This window comes from Strongylocentrotus purpuratus, unplaced genomic scaffold (genome assembly GCF_000002235.5).
Source record: "Strongylocentrotus purpuratus isolate Spur 01 unplaced genomic scaffold, Spur_5.0 spur5_scaffold_16, whole genome shotgun sequence".
NCBI classification, from domain to species: Eukaryota; Metazoa; Echinodermata; class Echinoidea; order Camarodonta; family Strongylocentrotidae; genus Strongylocentrotus; species Strongylocentrotus purpuratus.
Genome location: NW_022145601.1, coordinates 7,723,893 through 7,740,508, shown reverse-complemented (window position 1 = coordinate 7,740,508; position 16,616 = coordinate 7,723,893). Strand labels below are relative to the sequence as shown.

The 16,616-nt window shown below is 36.5% G+C and overlaps 1 protein-coding gene across 2 annotated transcripts; it reads right to left on the bottom strand.

Annotated features, from left to right (window-relative positions):
* Positions 1–371: 371 nt before the first annotated feature.
* On the bottom strand, positions 372–15,621 carry LOC100893139 (serine/threonine-protein kinase PINK1, mitochondrial). Of its 2 annotated transcripts, none has more exons than XM_030986682.1 (9): positions 15,008–15,621; positions 12,660–12,977; positions 10,745–10,869; positions 7,257–7,436; positions 6,844–7,010; positions 5,843–5,976; positions 3,729–3,956; positions 1,730–1,858; positions 372–1,441 (listed from the first exon to the last, which is right to left on the bottom strand). In XM_030986682.1, exons 1-9 carry the CDS (start codon positions 15,434–15,436, stop codon positions 1,184–1,186), a joined length of 1,968 nt encoding a protein of 655 aa, XP_030842542.1. In that variant the 5' UTR covers positions 15,437–15,621; the 3' UTR covers positions 372–1,183. The 2 variants fall into 2 exon arrangements, with proteins under 2 accessions (XP_030842542.1, XP_030842543.1); XM_030986683.1 differs by having other exon boundaries at positions 12,660–12,965.
* Positions 15,622–16,616: the final 995 nt, after the last annotated feature.

Genomic DNA, 16,616 nt, shown 5'->3' with positions numbered 1-16,616 from the left:
GTATTATCAGCGTTTCATTCTTTTTTAGAATATTTTCCTCTTCAAGTATGTTTTAACCTTACTTTTCTATTGAATTTTTGATCAAATCAACATTAAGGGCAATTATTTTATGTGCAGTATGTAAAAAAAAAAGTTTTAAATAAATAAATATATTTTTAAATTTTTAAATTTTTATGAAGAAAAAACGTATTTTGGATTAAAAAAACAGAATAATTCTGGGAAAAACATAATGGTTGGCAGCTCTGCTTTCCCCATTTCATCAAAATACACTTCTTCTTTTCATGTGAATTGGTTCAATTCAATTCAATTCAATTCAAAATGGTTTATTTCAAATAAAACTTTCTTCGCGGCATTTAGCCGAATTACAAAAGTTTACAAACAAAATAATAACACATGATGTAATATAATGAGCAAAGCATAACATGATATATTGAATTTGTAAAATATATCAGTATAAATACGAGAAATATAGCTTATTGCAACATATGGAAACATAAATTAGAAAGAAATCTGAATTAAATACCACTGAAATCATGTGAAAGAAGGACTAAAGTAAAGCAATATGCGGTAAATGGAGCAAGTGTATGTGGTGGAAAAAAATCGAGAGTAAAACTGAAAGGTGAGGAGTAACGTTTGCAAATACAATGTAACTTATTGAAATTAAGAGTGGGAGAGATTTACAGAGGAAGAGTGATAAAAGGCTGAGAGGGGAAAAGGTATGGGTAGTAGTAGTAGAAAGCGACAATGGAAAATTCATATAAGAGGATACGGAAAAGAAAGGAAAAGAAGAAGAAGATGACGATGACTTACTGTAGAAGTGGTGTAACAGGGAAGGAAATATCACAGTTGCCGATTTGAAGAAGGAAGTTAAATTCATTTAGCCTATTTAATAATTTGTAAATCGGAAGTTTTGATCATACCATATGTTTATAATTAGTTACACTTTACAATAATGTATTCATATTTTTTGTTATGTTATTTACCTTTGTTTTCATAACCTCTGTTTCTTATATTATTTATGTGTTCAATTCGTACTTTATAAGTCTGTAAATATTTTATGTATGTTGTTTTTATTGTGCAAGGCCCTCAGGGATAGCAATTTGTTAAACTGAACAGGCAACTCTGCTTAGACAAATAAATATTTTTAAAAACCCTTAGTATTTAAAGGGTTAAGCCTGAAGGGTCACAAACGATCTGCATTTGATGAAAGATCTGTCAGCTGCTCCCTTCCCACTGGCAGTGATGATACTGCAAACAATGCTAGAGGTTCAAACGCTTTGACAAGGTGTTGCGTGGCACAGATCAGATGGCCGGAATTGACACGTTTCAAGAACGTCTCCAACAGACCTTTCTCAACTGGGTTCAAGGGAATACCAGGGTCTGCCCGGGTCGAAGGGAGTGTCTTTTCTGCCTGGTCTTGCACCAGCTGCATCAGAGAGACCTGGAAAAGGAGGGGAAAGGGTTGAGTTCCATTAAAGGTTACTAATGATTTTGATGAGAGGCCTGGGGCCCATTTCATAAAACTTGTTATCTATAGCAAATGCTAAATTTCTATGACAAATTTGCTCTCAACCAATCAGATGCCATGATTTCAGTAGCTTATAACAGTAGCTTGTAACTTGTTATTGATATCAAGTTTTATGAAACAGGTGGATGCTGAAAGCCAGAAGGCTTGGATAAATTCCATCAAGGAGATATCATAACTTTATGGTTTGAATCGTAAATGTACCTTGATAATCCAGGCCGACAGCTCGCTATCCATCTGAGACTGGCTGTGACAGAGCCGGAGGAGACTGCTGACTGATGGTTGCCATAACAGCAGATGCAGGATGTTGGCAGCCACTTGAGCTGATGGTCGCTAGAATGGCAAAGAGAGAAAACGAGGTTTAGTCATGATCGAATGTATTTTAAAATGAGCAGGATAAATACCAATTTCTTGTCACCATAAAACATCCCTCATATCCCTCCCCTGCCCATCTAATACAATTATACCCCCCCCCCTCCCTTACCTCCATCCCGTCTTGATTTCTTGAAAGCCCATAGTAGTGGGTTCTCAAGGGGAATTTGACACAATTCAGGCATCTACCCACACGTCAACCACCAAGAGTAGAGTTCACGTTGACGGCCGACAGTTCTTAAGTCGTGCTTCGTGCACTGAACCTACCACCTCATTAGAAAGTCTCATTATAATCAATAAATGTTCACCATCGCTGACAAAACTGATTTTCATTATGTTTTTTGATTCGCAGATACCATTACGTAATACAGTTGTCGACGTATTCGTATGTGCTAATTAATGTAAAAACTGGCAGAGCACTATTGGGTTTCACAGAGGCGACATCTTGCAATATTCGCTCTCTAATTTTTCATGCAGAATGTCTCATTTCAGAATGAGACAATCACTATTTCGACAGTATATCCTGCTAAGAAGTCAGTACAGCTTGGTGTGAAAGTGGTTTCAGAATGATTTTTGCAGACATGAAAATTAGGGTTGTTTTCTTAGTTGTTCTAAACGAAATGGAGTTTCACTCAGTGAAAGTGTACACGTGTAAAGTTGATAGTCTTGTGTGCAGACCATTCGATATAAAGTATATATTTGACATGTATTTGATACATTGCTAAGAATAAGCAGTATATAAATATTAAAGGGCATTATTTTCAGGGTTAATTGTAGCACTCTGGTATTTACAATTTACAGGAAAAAGGCTGATTTGGTGGTTTATTTATGGTCGTATTAATAGGCTTTCAATTAATGGTCTGAATTAAGACTAGCTATTGGTATTGCATAGCTTTTAAAAATCCAATTTATCCAAATCTATATATAAAAAAAAGTAAATCTAATTTTAAAGGAATAAAAATCCTGAGAGAAGAGGCGTAAATATTCACTTCTGAATGAAAAACCCTATAAATTAAAACAACAACAACAACAATACAGATGTTGCTGTTGGCTTTGCAACTACACAAAGTCTTACAAAAGGGTATTTGATGATATCTGTTGTATTTCATTTCACGATAAAAAAAAATAATAATAATAACAACAATCACAATAACAATAATACTAGCAATAATAATAATAGTAAATGATACGGTAAAAGATTTGAAAGGAATCCGTCAAATCCACTTGTGCAAAAGATGAAATTACATAACAGCACTATACAAAAAGTGCATTTTAAAAGGAAACAACTATAAAAAAGAAAGAGAACAATCGATTATAGAAGGAAAATGAATTTGTTTTAGGTATGACCCAACAGAAAAGGAATTTTTAAAAGGAAACACAGCAATAGGAAAGGAATAGGAAAGGATTTTTTGAAAGGTATGACCGCAACAGAAAAGGTATTTTGGAAAGGTAATACTGCAACAGAAAAAGGGATTTTTGAAAGGTAATACTGCAACAGAAAAAGGGATTTTTGAAAGGTAATACTGCAACAGAAAAGGAATTTTTGAAAGGTAATACTGCAACAGAAAAAGGGATTCTTGAAAGGTAATACTGCAACAGAAAAAGGAATTCTTGAAAGGTAATACTGCAACAGAAAAAGGAATTCTTGAAAGGTAATACTGCAACAGAAAAAGGAATTCTTGAAAGGTAATACTGCTACAGAAAAAGGGATTTTTGAAAGGTAATACTGCAACAGAAAAGGAATTTTTGAAAGGTAATACTGCAACAGAAAAGGAATTTTTGAAAGGTAATACTGCAACAGAAAAAGGGATTTTTTTTTCCTGATACTCACCTCTCCTGGATCTTTTTGTAGGAGAAGCTTAGAAATTATCTTCAGTCCCACAGCTTGACTTTGGAGTTGGGGAAGATCGCCAGCTTCATACCCACAGCTGTTCACTCCATCAGAATAGAATGGATTTTTTTGACCGCAAACTTCATATATGATGGCTCCAACTGCCCACGCATCTGCCTTCAGGTAGTCATGGTAATGGAGACAATCGTGATGGTATCCTTTTGTTACCTGCATGCAATTGTAAAATAGTTGTTATAATCGTTTATTTAATACTGGTGTTACGTACCTGCAGGAGGGGAAAAGTGAACTGGATCACTGTTACCCTGAGGTCTTTCCTCCCCATATATAAATGATTGGGATGTGCATGTGGGCCACTATACCAAGGGGGTGTTTCACAAAGACCCTAAGTCAAACTTAATTCTAAATTGGACTTAAAAATTATGGAGAACCATTTGTTGCCTTAAAATAAAATATAATCAAAAGCAAAAATTCAAGTATTTTAGACTTTTCATAAATTCCACATCAAGAACATGAAATCTCCTTGACAATAGAAAATATGAATGATTTGAATCAACATTTTATGCCTTTTAAAATTACTTTTAAAATTACTTTTACAAAGCATTTTCAAAGATACTAACAGCTTTCCATAATTGTTAAGTCCAACTTAAAGATAAGTTCAACTTAGGATCTTTGTGAAACACCCCCCAGGTGGAGGGTACAGAGCATTACATATGACGAACAAATCATGTAAGTGATGATCTCCACTCTCAATGCTTAAAGATAAACTTGAGTTCTGGTTTAAAAAAAAAAAAATGAATTCTCAAACAAAACTTACACTGAATGTTCAAGATTACACATAAATGTCCATCGCCAAACAATTTTGGTAGAAAATGTATACTTGCTGATTAATGAGCATAGAAAGATAAGGAAATCAAGGTAAGCTAACCCGACACCATTTGTGTAGTCCCATATACATCTTTCTGTGTACAGTGCTTGTTACTTTACCAAGACTGGGCCAAATTTATTATGATTTTGATGACTCCAGAACCTTGCAGTACACACCAATACTTACATGCTACATGATCAACCTTTTCTGATCCATTCCACAACTTTTCTTTCACAATGCAATCGCATGACCAGAACTCAACTTTATCTTTAATGGGTAAACACCCAAATTCCCCATTGAGAGCCCATGACTATGGGTCTTTAAAAGTGTTCAAATCACCAAGATATATTGTGGTTAGTGGCTCAAGGTGGTGATCATAAATTCAAAATATATACTTCAAATATTAATTCTGTAAAGAGATTTTGTAAGTTTAAATACACTTTCATTTAACATAAAAAGCAACTTGTGAATAGACTACTCGATACACCTGTATTTGCTCGCATAAATATAATTGGGCTTGCAGGGAACCAATGTTTGACCTGGGTTCGCATGTGCGGTTTCATGTTATTCCTTATATTCCTTCTTTCTCCTTATCCGTTAGGCCATAGAGTACCGAAGCTGTGACGTCATAAAAATCTTTTAGAATTTCTCATTTTTTCTACATTTTCCGAAAGAGCATCAAAAATAATGTCCAAATGTCGAAAACCAATTGAATATGTTAAGTATTGATTGAGATATCATCATCTGAATGAATATATTTCCTATAGGAACTCAGTGTTATATGCTCTGGCTCCTAATGGTTAGGAGCCAGAGCATATAACACTGAGTTCCCATTGAATGTGAGGTGGACTTACATCCTAGCTGATCACAATAGGTGATTGGGGCACTTCAACATTTTCTCTCAAAATTTGTAGTCATGGCAAGAATCCAAACCCAAGGTCAACCATGCCATCTCTAACTGTCAAACCGTTACCTATTCAAAACTAGTCTTAAGACACATTTATTCAAAATTGTGTTCGATGATTAATTAACTCTGTTCACTTTGATGTGTCTTCCATAATTATGTATTGTAATTTGTAGGTTTATTTGCATTCTTAGTTTTGTATAAGATGTAATTGTGTATCAGTCTAGTTTGTGTGTTATAGCGCTTAGAGACTTAGGTGGTAAGCGCTTTATAAGTAACGTTTTTATTATTATTATTATTATTATTATTATTAACAATGCTTACCTCGGGAGCCATTAGTGCTGAGTTGCCTTGCCTATTCCGGTCTTCGACACTCACAGAATCCTGGAGGTTTCTCCCGCGTAATGAAAGCGCACATCCAAAGTCCGCTATGACTACATGTGGTGATGCTCCAGAAGCTATACAAACAGAGAAGAAATGAAAAGGCTGAACATAGAGAAGTTGGCACTAGTGAACTTTCGCACCGGGCATATTTTATTTTTTTTTATTTTATTGAAATATATTTATTCAGGATAACAAGAATCAGATATACATTGTAGATACAAAATCTGTTTTACATCATGGTCCTGAACAGGATAAACATGTAGTACACAGAAATGTAAATAATGAAGATCACCAAAGCTCACAAGCAAAGATAAGAACAGTGTAAAACTAACATATAAGAATAAACCGCATTACAAGTAGTAAAAAGCACGAAACATATATAATGTAATTCCATTGATTCTGTTTAAGTAAAAATGCAAAGGAAAAACCTATTTGATTTGGGAGAAATATGTATCAGGTGTCGGACCAATTGGGCATAGAACCAATTAAACATAGTACTAATGGGACATAGCACAAAAGGGACATAGCAACGACTGGATATAGGACCAATTGGGCATAGAACCAATTAAACAAAGTACTAATGGGACATAGCACCAAATGGACATAGCACCAACTGGATATAGGACCAATTGGGCATAGAACCAATTAAACAAAGTACTAATGGGACATAGCACCAAAGGGACATAGCAACAACTGGATATAGGACCAATTGGGCATAGAACCAATTAAACAAAGTACTAATGGGACATAGCACCAAAGGGACATAGCACCAAAGAGACATAGCACCAACTGGATATAGGACCAATTGGTTATAGGATCAATTGGACTAATTGAATATAGGACCAATTGAATATAGGACCAATTAGGCATAGGACCAATGGGACCCATAACCTGACCATAGGAATGTGCCAGGAATTTCTGATTCATGAAAGTTCCCTCACCTTCCTCGTAATCAACAAGAATGTTGTTGCTCTTGAGGTCACGATGGACCACACCCTGGTTTCCAAGGTAACCAACAGCTTCAAGTAACTGCGCCACGATGACCATGACAGTATGGTCTGGCAGGTCACATTCCATGCTCAAGTAATCCCTCAAGGAAGTTCTGTACCTGCACATTACAAAACAGAATAAGTAAAGAGAAGGTGTGAGCTTTCTCATTCTTCATACAGGTATCATGAGGTATTTATCAGTTTGAAAGAGTATCATAGTAGAAATCTCTTCTGAAAAGAATTACCCAGTAAGACAACATAACAAAACCAGTACTCAACTTTATTTTTAAATGATGTACCACTGTATCATAATTTCTAAATTAATATTAGAATTGCATATTCCCTAAATGGGTGTGGGTTGTTACCTTTTCATGACTATGTACATGGTAGTGTCTGCCCCAGCCCCCATAGGGTTGAGCCTCACAGGCAATGCCACATCAAACAAAGAGACTGCAGAGCTGAGACTAGGCACACGCACATCATCCACAAAGGCTCGATGCATAAGAACAATGTTTGGGTGACTTGAACGAAGGCTGCCATTAGGTCTGCAGAAATATGAAAAGGGGGAAAAATTCTAAGACAGGTGTTTCACAAAGATCCTAAGTTGAAGTTATCTCTAAGTTGAACTTATCTCTAAGTGGGACTTAACAATTATGGAAAGCCGTTAGCATCAATTCAATACATATTTTCTAATATCAAGGAGATTTTATGTTTTTGATGTGGAATTTATAAAAAGTCTAAAATACTTGAATTTTCACTTTGGAATATATTTTATTTAAAGCTACAAATGGCTCTCCATAATTTTTAACTCCAACTTAGAGATAAGTTTAACTTAGGATCTTTGTGAAATACCCCCCTGTACCTCATTTCCAGTATGTGCCCTGTAGAAGGGCATGAAGCATGTATAATAATAATAATATAGTATTAATGACTGCTTTGAGAGAAATAGTTGTTTTTATACGCTCAAGGGAAGGTTAGAATTGTGCTATTGCCCCGAGGCATGCCGAGGGCAATAGCCCAATTGTAACCTTCCCGAGAGCGTATAAAAACAACTATTTCTCGAATATTAAAGCAGTCATTAATACTTTTATATGCCGAAAAAAAATAGACTAAAAAATAAAAAATAAAAAAACTTTTGTTGAAGATGGGATTCGATCTCTTGCGTACCAAAGGTGACGTAACTAAATCAGCGCCTTAAACCGCTCGGCTATCGCGCTCTGTTACCATACCTAACAGTTTTCTCTAATATATACATTAAAATGGATTGAAAACGGCTTCGCGTGATTGATGATTCACGGCTGCTCCATTAATCGGGCCCTTCTTTTACTTTTGCAATGCATATTGGCACGAACTTAGATCAAGATCTATCGGCAGATGTTGTTTTTTTGTTTTTGGAAGTTTATTTTTGTCTTCATGTCAACAATGCAAGATAAAATTGTCGGTAAGATCGATCGAGATTCAATTGTATTGCAATTACCGACCAATTCTTCGCACACGTACGGTATCCTCGATCGCTCAAACCATTTTTTAACATGTAAACCTATGGGGTAACCATGGAGACTGACCTATTTTCCCAATAACCATGGTTATTGGGAAAATAGGTCTGTTTTTACAGGAACAGTTAAAGTTTATGAATGCAATTTCGACCAATCAGATTGCTGGATTACTTAAAGGAAACCAAAACCTTCATACTAAGTTACTTTTATTGTAAAGTTTAAGATATTTGAAAAATATCAGTGAAAATTTAAACAAAATCGGGCAAGGAATAAGGAAGTAAGAGCTTTTTGAAATGACTAGTCACTAGAGGGCGGTATTCAATTTGATGACATCATCTGTGGACAACTCTCCATGCCTTTTGTACATCAAATTTCATGTTTTTCCTTCTTTCTTGTGATTGAGATAATGTACTCCCCCGAAAGCAAGATATAGAATGCAAAATGATATTCTACTTCACATGTTATGAAGTCGGATCAAGAACACAAATAAATACGAAGAAAACAAAAAAATTGTGAAATTTTATGTACAAAAGGCATGGAGAGTTGTTCACAGATGATGTCATCAAATTGAATACCGCCCTCTAGTGACTAGTCATTTCAAAAACCTCTTACTTCCTTATTCCTTGCCCGATTTTGTTCAAATTTTCACTGATTTTATTCAAATCTTTTAAACTTTACAATAAAAGTAACTTTGTGTGAAGGTTTTGGTTTCCTTTAAGTGAGGTATATAATAGTGGCTATTTGCTATTTGTGAATGGATTCACCCGATAAAAACTGATGTACACTTTGAGAAAAATGCATTTGAAAGTAATACCATTCTTTGACTACATCTACATATGACACAATTCATTTCATACATTGTCCAAATTGTTAAAGCCCCACTGTACTACTTGTAGCTACTTGCTCCCTGTATATAGAAAACAATGCCTAATCGGTGCCTGTTGGTCCCCCATGATCCTCTTTTTCTTATGTTTATTGAGAGCTGAGTTGATGAGATAGCCACCTGTCAGTGACCTTGCTGGTGGTCTAATCCCCCTTGCCAAACTAGTACAGACGGCCTTTAAAAATGATATTATCACTTAGTTTTAAAAAATGACTAAAAGTGTTTTAAAATGTGCTGGCATCCCTCTGCTGGGAATACAATGATATTCAATATCAATTTCCGAAATCTGGTATGACTTTAGTTGTTTTTTTAAAGAAAAGAAGGATAAACATTTAAAAATTGGTGATGATTGTGCAGAGATGATACCAAAGATATATCTTTTAAATAAGGCACGAATATTTCGAGAAGTTCATTAGCATACTTTCATGACACTTATTGTAGCGTAGGAGGAAAATCATCCTTGGTCTTGTTTCCCAGGTCAACCTGGACCCTGTTTCATAAAACTTGATATCAATAACAAGTTACAAGCTACTGTTATAAGCTACTGAAATCAGGCATCTGATTGGCTGAGAGCAAACTTGATATCAATAATAAGTTACAAGCTACTGTTATAAGCTACTGAAAGCAGGCATCTGATTGGCTGAGAGCAAACTTGATATCAATAATAAGTTACAAGCTACTGTTATAAGCTACTGAAAGCAGGCATCTGATTGGCTGAGAGCAAACTTGATATCAATAACAAGTTACAAGCTACTGTTATAAGCTACTGAAAGCAGGCATCTGATTGGCTGAGAGCAAACTTGATATCAATAACAAGTTACAAGCTACTGTTATAAGCTACTGAAACCATGGCATCTGATTGGCTGAGAGCAAATTTGTCATAGAAATTTAGCATTTGTTATTGATAAAAAGTTTTATGAAACAGGCCCCTGTTTTGCATAGAGCTTGAGAGATACACCACCACTCTCTGGGAATGGGCACAGCTGTGCACCCACTGGATTGATTGCGTGCTCTAGATTCTCGAGATTGGTTGAACCGGTAACATTGTTGAAGGTTGATGAAAAACCGTGTAGTTTTTGTATATGTCACTTACCAGTATTATATTCCATCTACTGGTACTGTACTAACCCTCCAACATGCAACAAATCCTTTCAAAATTCTAAAACCACAAGGCGTCACTGTGTTACACACTCAAACAATAAATTCTCCTAACCGTTTTTCCATGAAAATAAGACATAAAACAGGCTTTTAAAAATCTTTCAACACTAAAATGTTTTGAATGGTATATACTAGAGCCAATTCATTGCTTTGTAACCAGATGTTGAGAGCAAACAGTGGCAGGAACGGCCTGCCATAGTTAAGTCCAACTCAAAGTCGATCTTAGTTTCTGTGAAACACTCCCCAAGTCTCATGCAATATGACTATGTTGTCTTTAAAGACAGGTGGTTGCTCAAGCAGGTTTGACTGTACACACCTCTCGTGCTTGAACTTGTTGGATTGACAGAATGTCCCTCCAGCCATCACAAGAGGGAGCTGTTCAGCCTCATATTCTGCCATGATGTCAGCAGGAGTGGATCCAACATTGTAATTAAACATCATCTAAAAATGAAAAGAGAGACCATACGTATGTTGATCAGCTTCAAGGGGGATTAGGAATGTTGTAAAAGGGGATGACAAGAAAAGGTGCTTATAGGAAGAAAAAAAAAAATCTTTCATTTAAATTTGTCTTTTAGTCATGTTATTATATTGTGCAAAAAACAGAAAAATCTTCCATGAATATGTCATAAGCGAATCACCAAGTCCAGATTAGAGATTCACACTTTTAGCAGTCTTGACTTTTAAAGATAAAGTTCTGGTCATGCAATTGTTTTGTGAAAGAATGTTGTGGAATCGATCAGAAAAGGTTGATCATCTAGCATATACATGTAAGTATTGGTGTGTACTGCAAGGTTCTGGAATCATCAAAATGATAATAAATTTGGCCCAGTCTTGGTAAAGTTACAAACACTGTACACAGAAATATGTATATGGGTCTACACAAACATGTCATACATGTGGCTTAAAAATCTGTCCTGATTTTTATGATGTCACATGCCATATTTTAGAACATTACGGTATTTGAAGAGCCATGCTTTTCATGGAACATTTTCAATTCAATTCAATTCCAATTCAATTTTATTTTATTCAAGTCCATTTTAAAAAAAGTACATTGAAAAACATTGTACATTGACATCATATTTTCATGTAGGATACACAGTATACATTGAACTTTAAACACACAATTAAAAAGGGAAGTAAAGACAAGAGTAAGAAATCAAGGAAATAGATAATGAACATGAAATGGAAATTGCAAAAGAACCAAATAAAGGTTCTGTCGACGCAATCCCCAGCCTATTAAAATACCAAAAATTTTACTGATAAAGAATTCGAAAAGCATAGTGACATTATGGCAAAAAAAATAAATTTAAAAGTTATAAAAGTTATAAAAGTTGGGATGGATTAATTATTTTGTAGAGTATGTGAATAAAAAAAACTTAAATTTTGATTTAAAAGAATTAAGAAACGAAATTGTTTTAAGATAATGAGGAAGAGAGTTCCATGTTGATGGTCCTTTTGATTTGAAAGAAAAAGATGATGCTGTATTTTTACATTTTTCGACATAGTAATTTTCTGGATTTCTAGTATTAGTATCTAGTATTACATTTCTGTTTTACATTTAATAATAGAGGCAAGATTATATGGTAATTTGTTATGTTTATGTTTAAAGACCATTAATGAGATACAGTACAGATTGTGAGAAGATTAAGTTTTTTAAATAGTGGTTGTGAAGGAGCAGTATAGTGAGACATTGAACATATTCTTACAATCTTTTTTTGTAATTTCAATAATCCAAGGAGCCTACTGGGATATGTATTGGCCCATACAACATTGCAATACATTGAATAAGGTAAAATCATTGAATTATACAAACCAGAACCCTGGTAGTACACAAAACCTGGTTTGCAATTTTTTAGCTGATGTACTTCCATACTTGCATAATATAATGATAACGCTCACAAATTATTTTTCACCTCTTCCCAGAACTCAACCTTCTCTTTAAACACTCGTAACTTTCTCAATATTTGTCCAATTTTTATTTTGACAACTCCGACTTTGACACACCAGAACCCTGTTAGTACACAAAGCCTGGTCTGCAATTCATTTCATTGCAAATTTCAAACAAGAATTCTGATTGGTTAATGGTCAGGCTTTTGAACAATATGTACATGCAACAATGATCATGATTGGCCAAAAGCCAATTTGCGATTGATTGCAAACTTTTGTGTTACGGGGGCACTAGTTCCATGGATACTGTGAGTAAAGAGTTTCTAGCAAGCTGAACTACAAACCTTTAAGGCTAAATTGCACTCTTTATCGTCACAAATTGGCAACTCTTCATTTCGCTGCTCTCCACGCCCTCCATTTTTCTGCTGATCAGCGGACATGGGCATGTCTTTGTCGCAGGGATCAGCAAACTCTACATCTCCCTCAGGTGAAGGAACGCTACATCGCTTCTTAGCACCAAAGACGACGCCCTCAGTACCCTTTGCGAGGGTGGTTTTAGAGAGTGTGTAACCAGTTAGTTTGGATGGGAACTCAGTGAAGGGGTGATCCATCAAGTGATCTGGTTTGAGGTCACGGTTCTTGAAGACAGACTGAAGAGAAGTTTGAAGAAAAAATATATTAATAATAATAATAATAATCTTTTAAAGTCCACTCCAAATTTGATTAAGTTTAAACCGAAAATGGAAATTCTATTGCCCAATTGATCGTGAGCCCGGCAGCCACTTGGTATGACGCGGCCGGGGTTCGAACCCACGACCTTCCGGTTGTGAGGCGGACGCTCTACTGACTGAGCCAACACACCGGTTATATACATGAACATAGACACTCACTATTATACTAATACTAATACAAAGCAAAGGATCCGGGCTAACTCGGACCAGGGGACAACTCGTCCCAGCTGCAAAAATGGTTGTTTTTTGTCATTTTACCCTAACTCCAGGGCTCAAATTAATTTTTTGCCCACGGGGGCTCTTCCAAAAAAAAAAGAGCCCCCGTGAGCCTTCTCACGGGGGCGTTTTTAGTGCTGATGGGGGCTCTTATTTTAATACAAATTTCCATTGAATTGGTACCCGTGAAACTCCTTGTTATTTTATTATTATCATTTATTATCTAAGTCGGTATTTTTCCTCTTAGAAATATACTTGTTACATAGCTGTTATTGACTTTATCCCCGTGTTGACATTTTCTCCATTTCTTCCCGTTTTGCACATAATTTTAATTTCCTCCTCATTATTCAGAGCAACCTTATTTACATTCTCTCTTTACTTTTAGTCTTTACCATATCCTTCCAAAACACAGGGGCGGATCAAGCTTTTTGCTAAGGGTGGGGGGGGGGGGTACCCCAAATACGATGTGGAGCATCGTCCACGAGCCGCGTATCTGCGAGGCGATTTTTGTTGTTGCTATTTTGAACCCCTGTAAGTGGTGTTTTCCTGGCATCTACTAACATGCGGATCATCGTCCACGATCCGCGAAGCGGCGAGGCGATTTTTTGGTGCTTTTTTGAACATATGTAGTGATATTTTCCTGGCATCTACTGACATCTATTAACACTGTGTAGGTCTGGACACATGATAGCATTTTTCTGTGCACATCACATTTTTCCTTGGCAGCACAAGGGGGAGGGGGGGGGGGTTAAACCCCCTAAACCGCATAGATCCGCCCCTGCAACATCTTATGCCTTCTTCTTCTTCTTCTCAATATTGATATACTGGTCGGGTTACATTATTTGCTAGTCTTTAAGAATCACCAGATTTCAGAGGATTCAAACTTTCACAACGAAAAACTTCTCCATGTTTCAGTCCTTGCGCGATTGTCGATCTCCAGCTCCAGCAGATATTCGGCGTCAGCGTGCACACCGGTACTACCAGCGCAGTATAGCCACTGTGCTGACGGCCGCACCGCGAGCTTCCGTTTTTTGTATCGGGAATACTCGTAGAGATGGTAGAGAAAGCGCCATCTAAGTTCCATTTCATTGGTTTAAGGTTTGAAAATTAATACTCAATATTGTGTTAAAGTTATATCAGAAAAGATAATCTTAATTTTATAATTCCACTGGGGCGATTTGTAATTTTGCAATCGCCCCCGTGAGCAACCTGACGGGGGCGATTATGGAACTCACGGGGGCGAATCGCCCACCGCCCCCGTGTATTTTGAGCGCTGCCTAACTCTAACCCTTACTCTAACCCTAACCCTAACCGTAAACCTAACCCTAAACCTAAACATGCAAGAAATGACTGTTTTTGCATCTGGGCCGAGTTGTCACCTGATCCGAGTTAGCCTGACTCCAAAGCGAATACTACAAGGAGCAGTCGAAGGAAAACGGGGTAGAGGTCGTCCACCAATATCTTGGACTGATGATATAAAGTGTCTGGACAAGGAATGAAAGGTGCCACACAAATGGCAGGTGAAGGCAAAGGCAGCGCTTTACAGCGCCACTTGAAGTTGATGATGATGAATCAATAGACAACCAGAATGCAGAAGCTACATACATTGTTTTTTAGAGGCTAAATTAAACATCATCTAATATTCAGAGTTAGCTTAATTTCTGAGTTAATTAATGGTTAATGGTTAAAGGGAGAAAACAATTACAAATAAAATATTAACTACATTATTTTTAAACACAACGTACCTGCACAACCTGTATTGCTGTATCAAGATCAATGCCACTTCTTGCAGCAATACCGGCTTCACCATCTTGTGGAGAATCTTGGACTTGGTCTTGGCTGACAAATCCAATTCCTGCAAATCCAAGCAATAATGGCAACACTGGTCTTGAAGACGGGACAGTTCTAGTCCCATTTGCAAGAGTAATTCGAGACCAGGAACCGGGTGTCAGTCGCCATACCTGGGCGGCCCTATTTGCCAGATTTTGTGACTTTGGACGAAGAACAACATTTGGTCCAGTCGGTCCGCTACTGTGGTAGTGCTGAGCGGGATTTAATGTCGGAGCATCGGCCTTTTGTCGGCCTGCATGACCGTGGGTGTGCTGTTGTGCTTGTTGCTGCACCCTTCGCCGAACCACGCGAACAATAGCTTGTAAGCCGTGTCGGAGCGACATCACTCACAGCCTTTCCACAGATCTATCAAAATTAATGTTTGGGATAGTTTAAGATTAAAGTACAGGAACGTCGCCTTGTGAACGATTCATGTATTGCCGACATTTTCCTTTTAAAAACTGCCTAAACATAGCATTGCGTCATTCCTGTCACTCCGAGTCTTGCATGATAGTTTACGCGTAAATAGTCTAGATTTCGTAACTCTATTTTTGAGTACAGGCTTGTTGGTGTGTCATATCAGGTAAGAAAATTATAATTTATGAAAAATAACAATAGAACAAAAAATCAAATGCTAATTAATTTACATTTTCTATTACCGTTTATATATTATCTGTAACTTAATCTTTATAATTCATTTTTTTAAACGATAACTTAAATAGGGCTTTTTTATACAGACTAATACAAAACAATGGCGACCATGACGTAATGGTTTATTTAGGGGGATTCCCAAATTTTAGTTCAAGTCGGCAAAATGGTTTATAGTCGTTTGGTCTACAACCAGCTCAATTGGTCCATTCCCATATGGCCTATACCCAGCCCGTCTACTATCTGTCTATCCACATGGTCTAATGATCATTTCGTCTACATATCATTTAGTCTAATGACCATTAAGGTTAATATACTTTGTGTCTACTATCCATATAGTTTAATAATCATTTATTCATGAATATTAATACTCATCAAAGGACTATTAGAACTTGAGGATGGTAGACGAAATGGGCATTAGACGAACTGGGAATTAGAATAACTGTTTATTAGACTACCAAATGGGTAGTAGACTTAATGGATTAGACCATATGGAAATTAGCCTAAACTCATTAGACCAAATGATATGTATAGACAAAATGATTGTAAGACCATGTGGATAGTAGACAAGCTGGTTATATAGACCATATGGGAATAGACTAATTGCATGGTATCAGACGAACTGGTTGTAGACTCAACGGCAATTCACCAACAAAATTACCTTCCCATCTCACTCGCTGCATGTGCCAATGATTTTGTATGGGTCATGAACATTAAAGGGAACCAAAACCTTCATACTAAGTTACTTTTATTGTAAAGTTTAAAAGATTTGAACAAAATCGGGCAAGGAATAAGGAAGTTAGAGCTTTTTTTAAATGACTAGTCACTAGAGGGCGATATTCAATTTGATGACATCATCTGTTGACAACTCTCCAT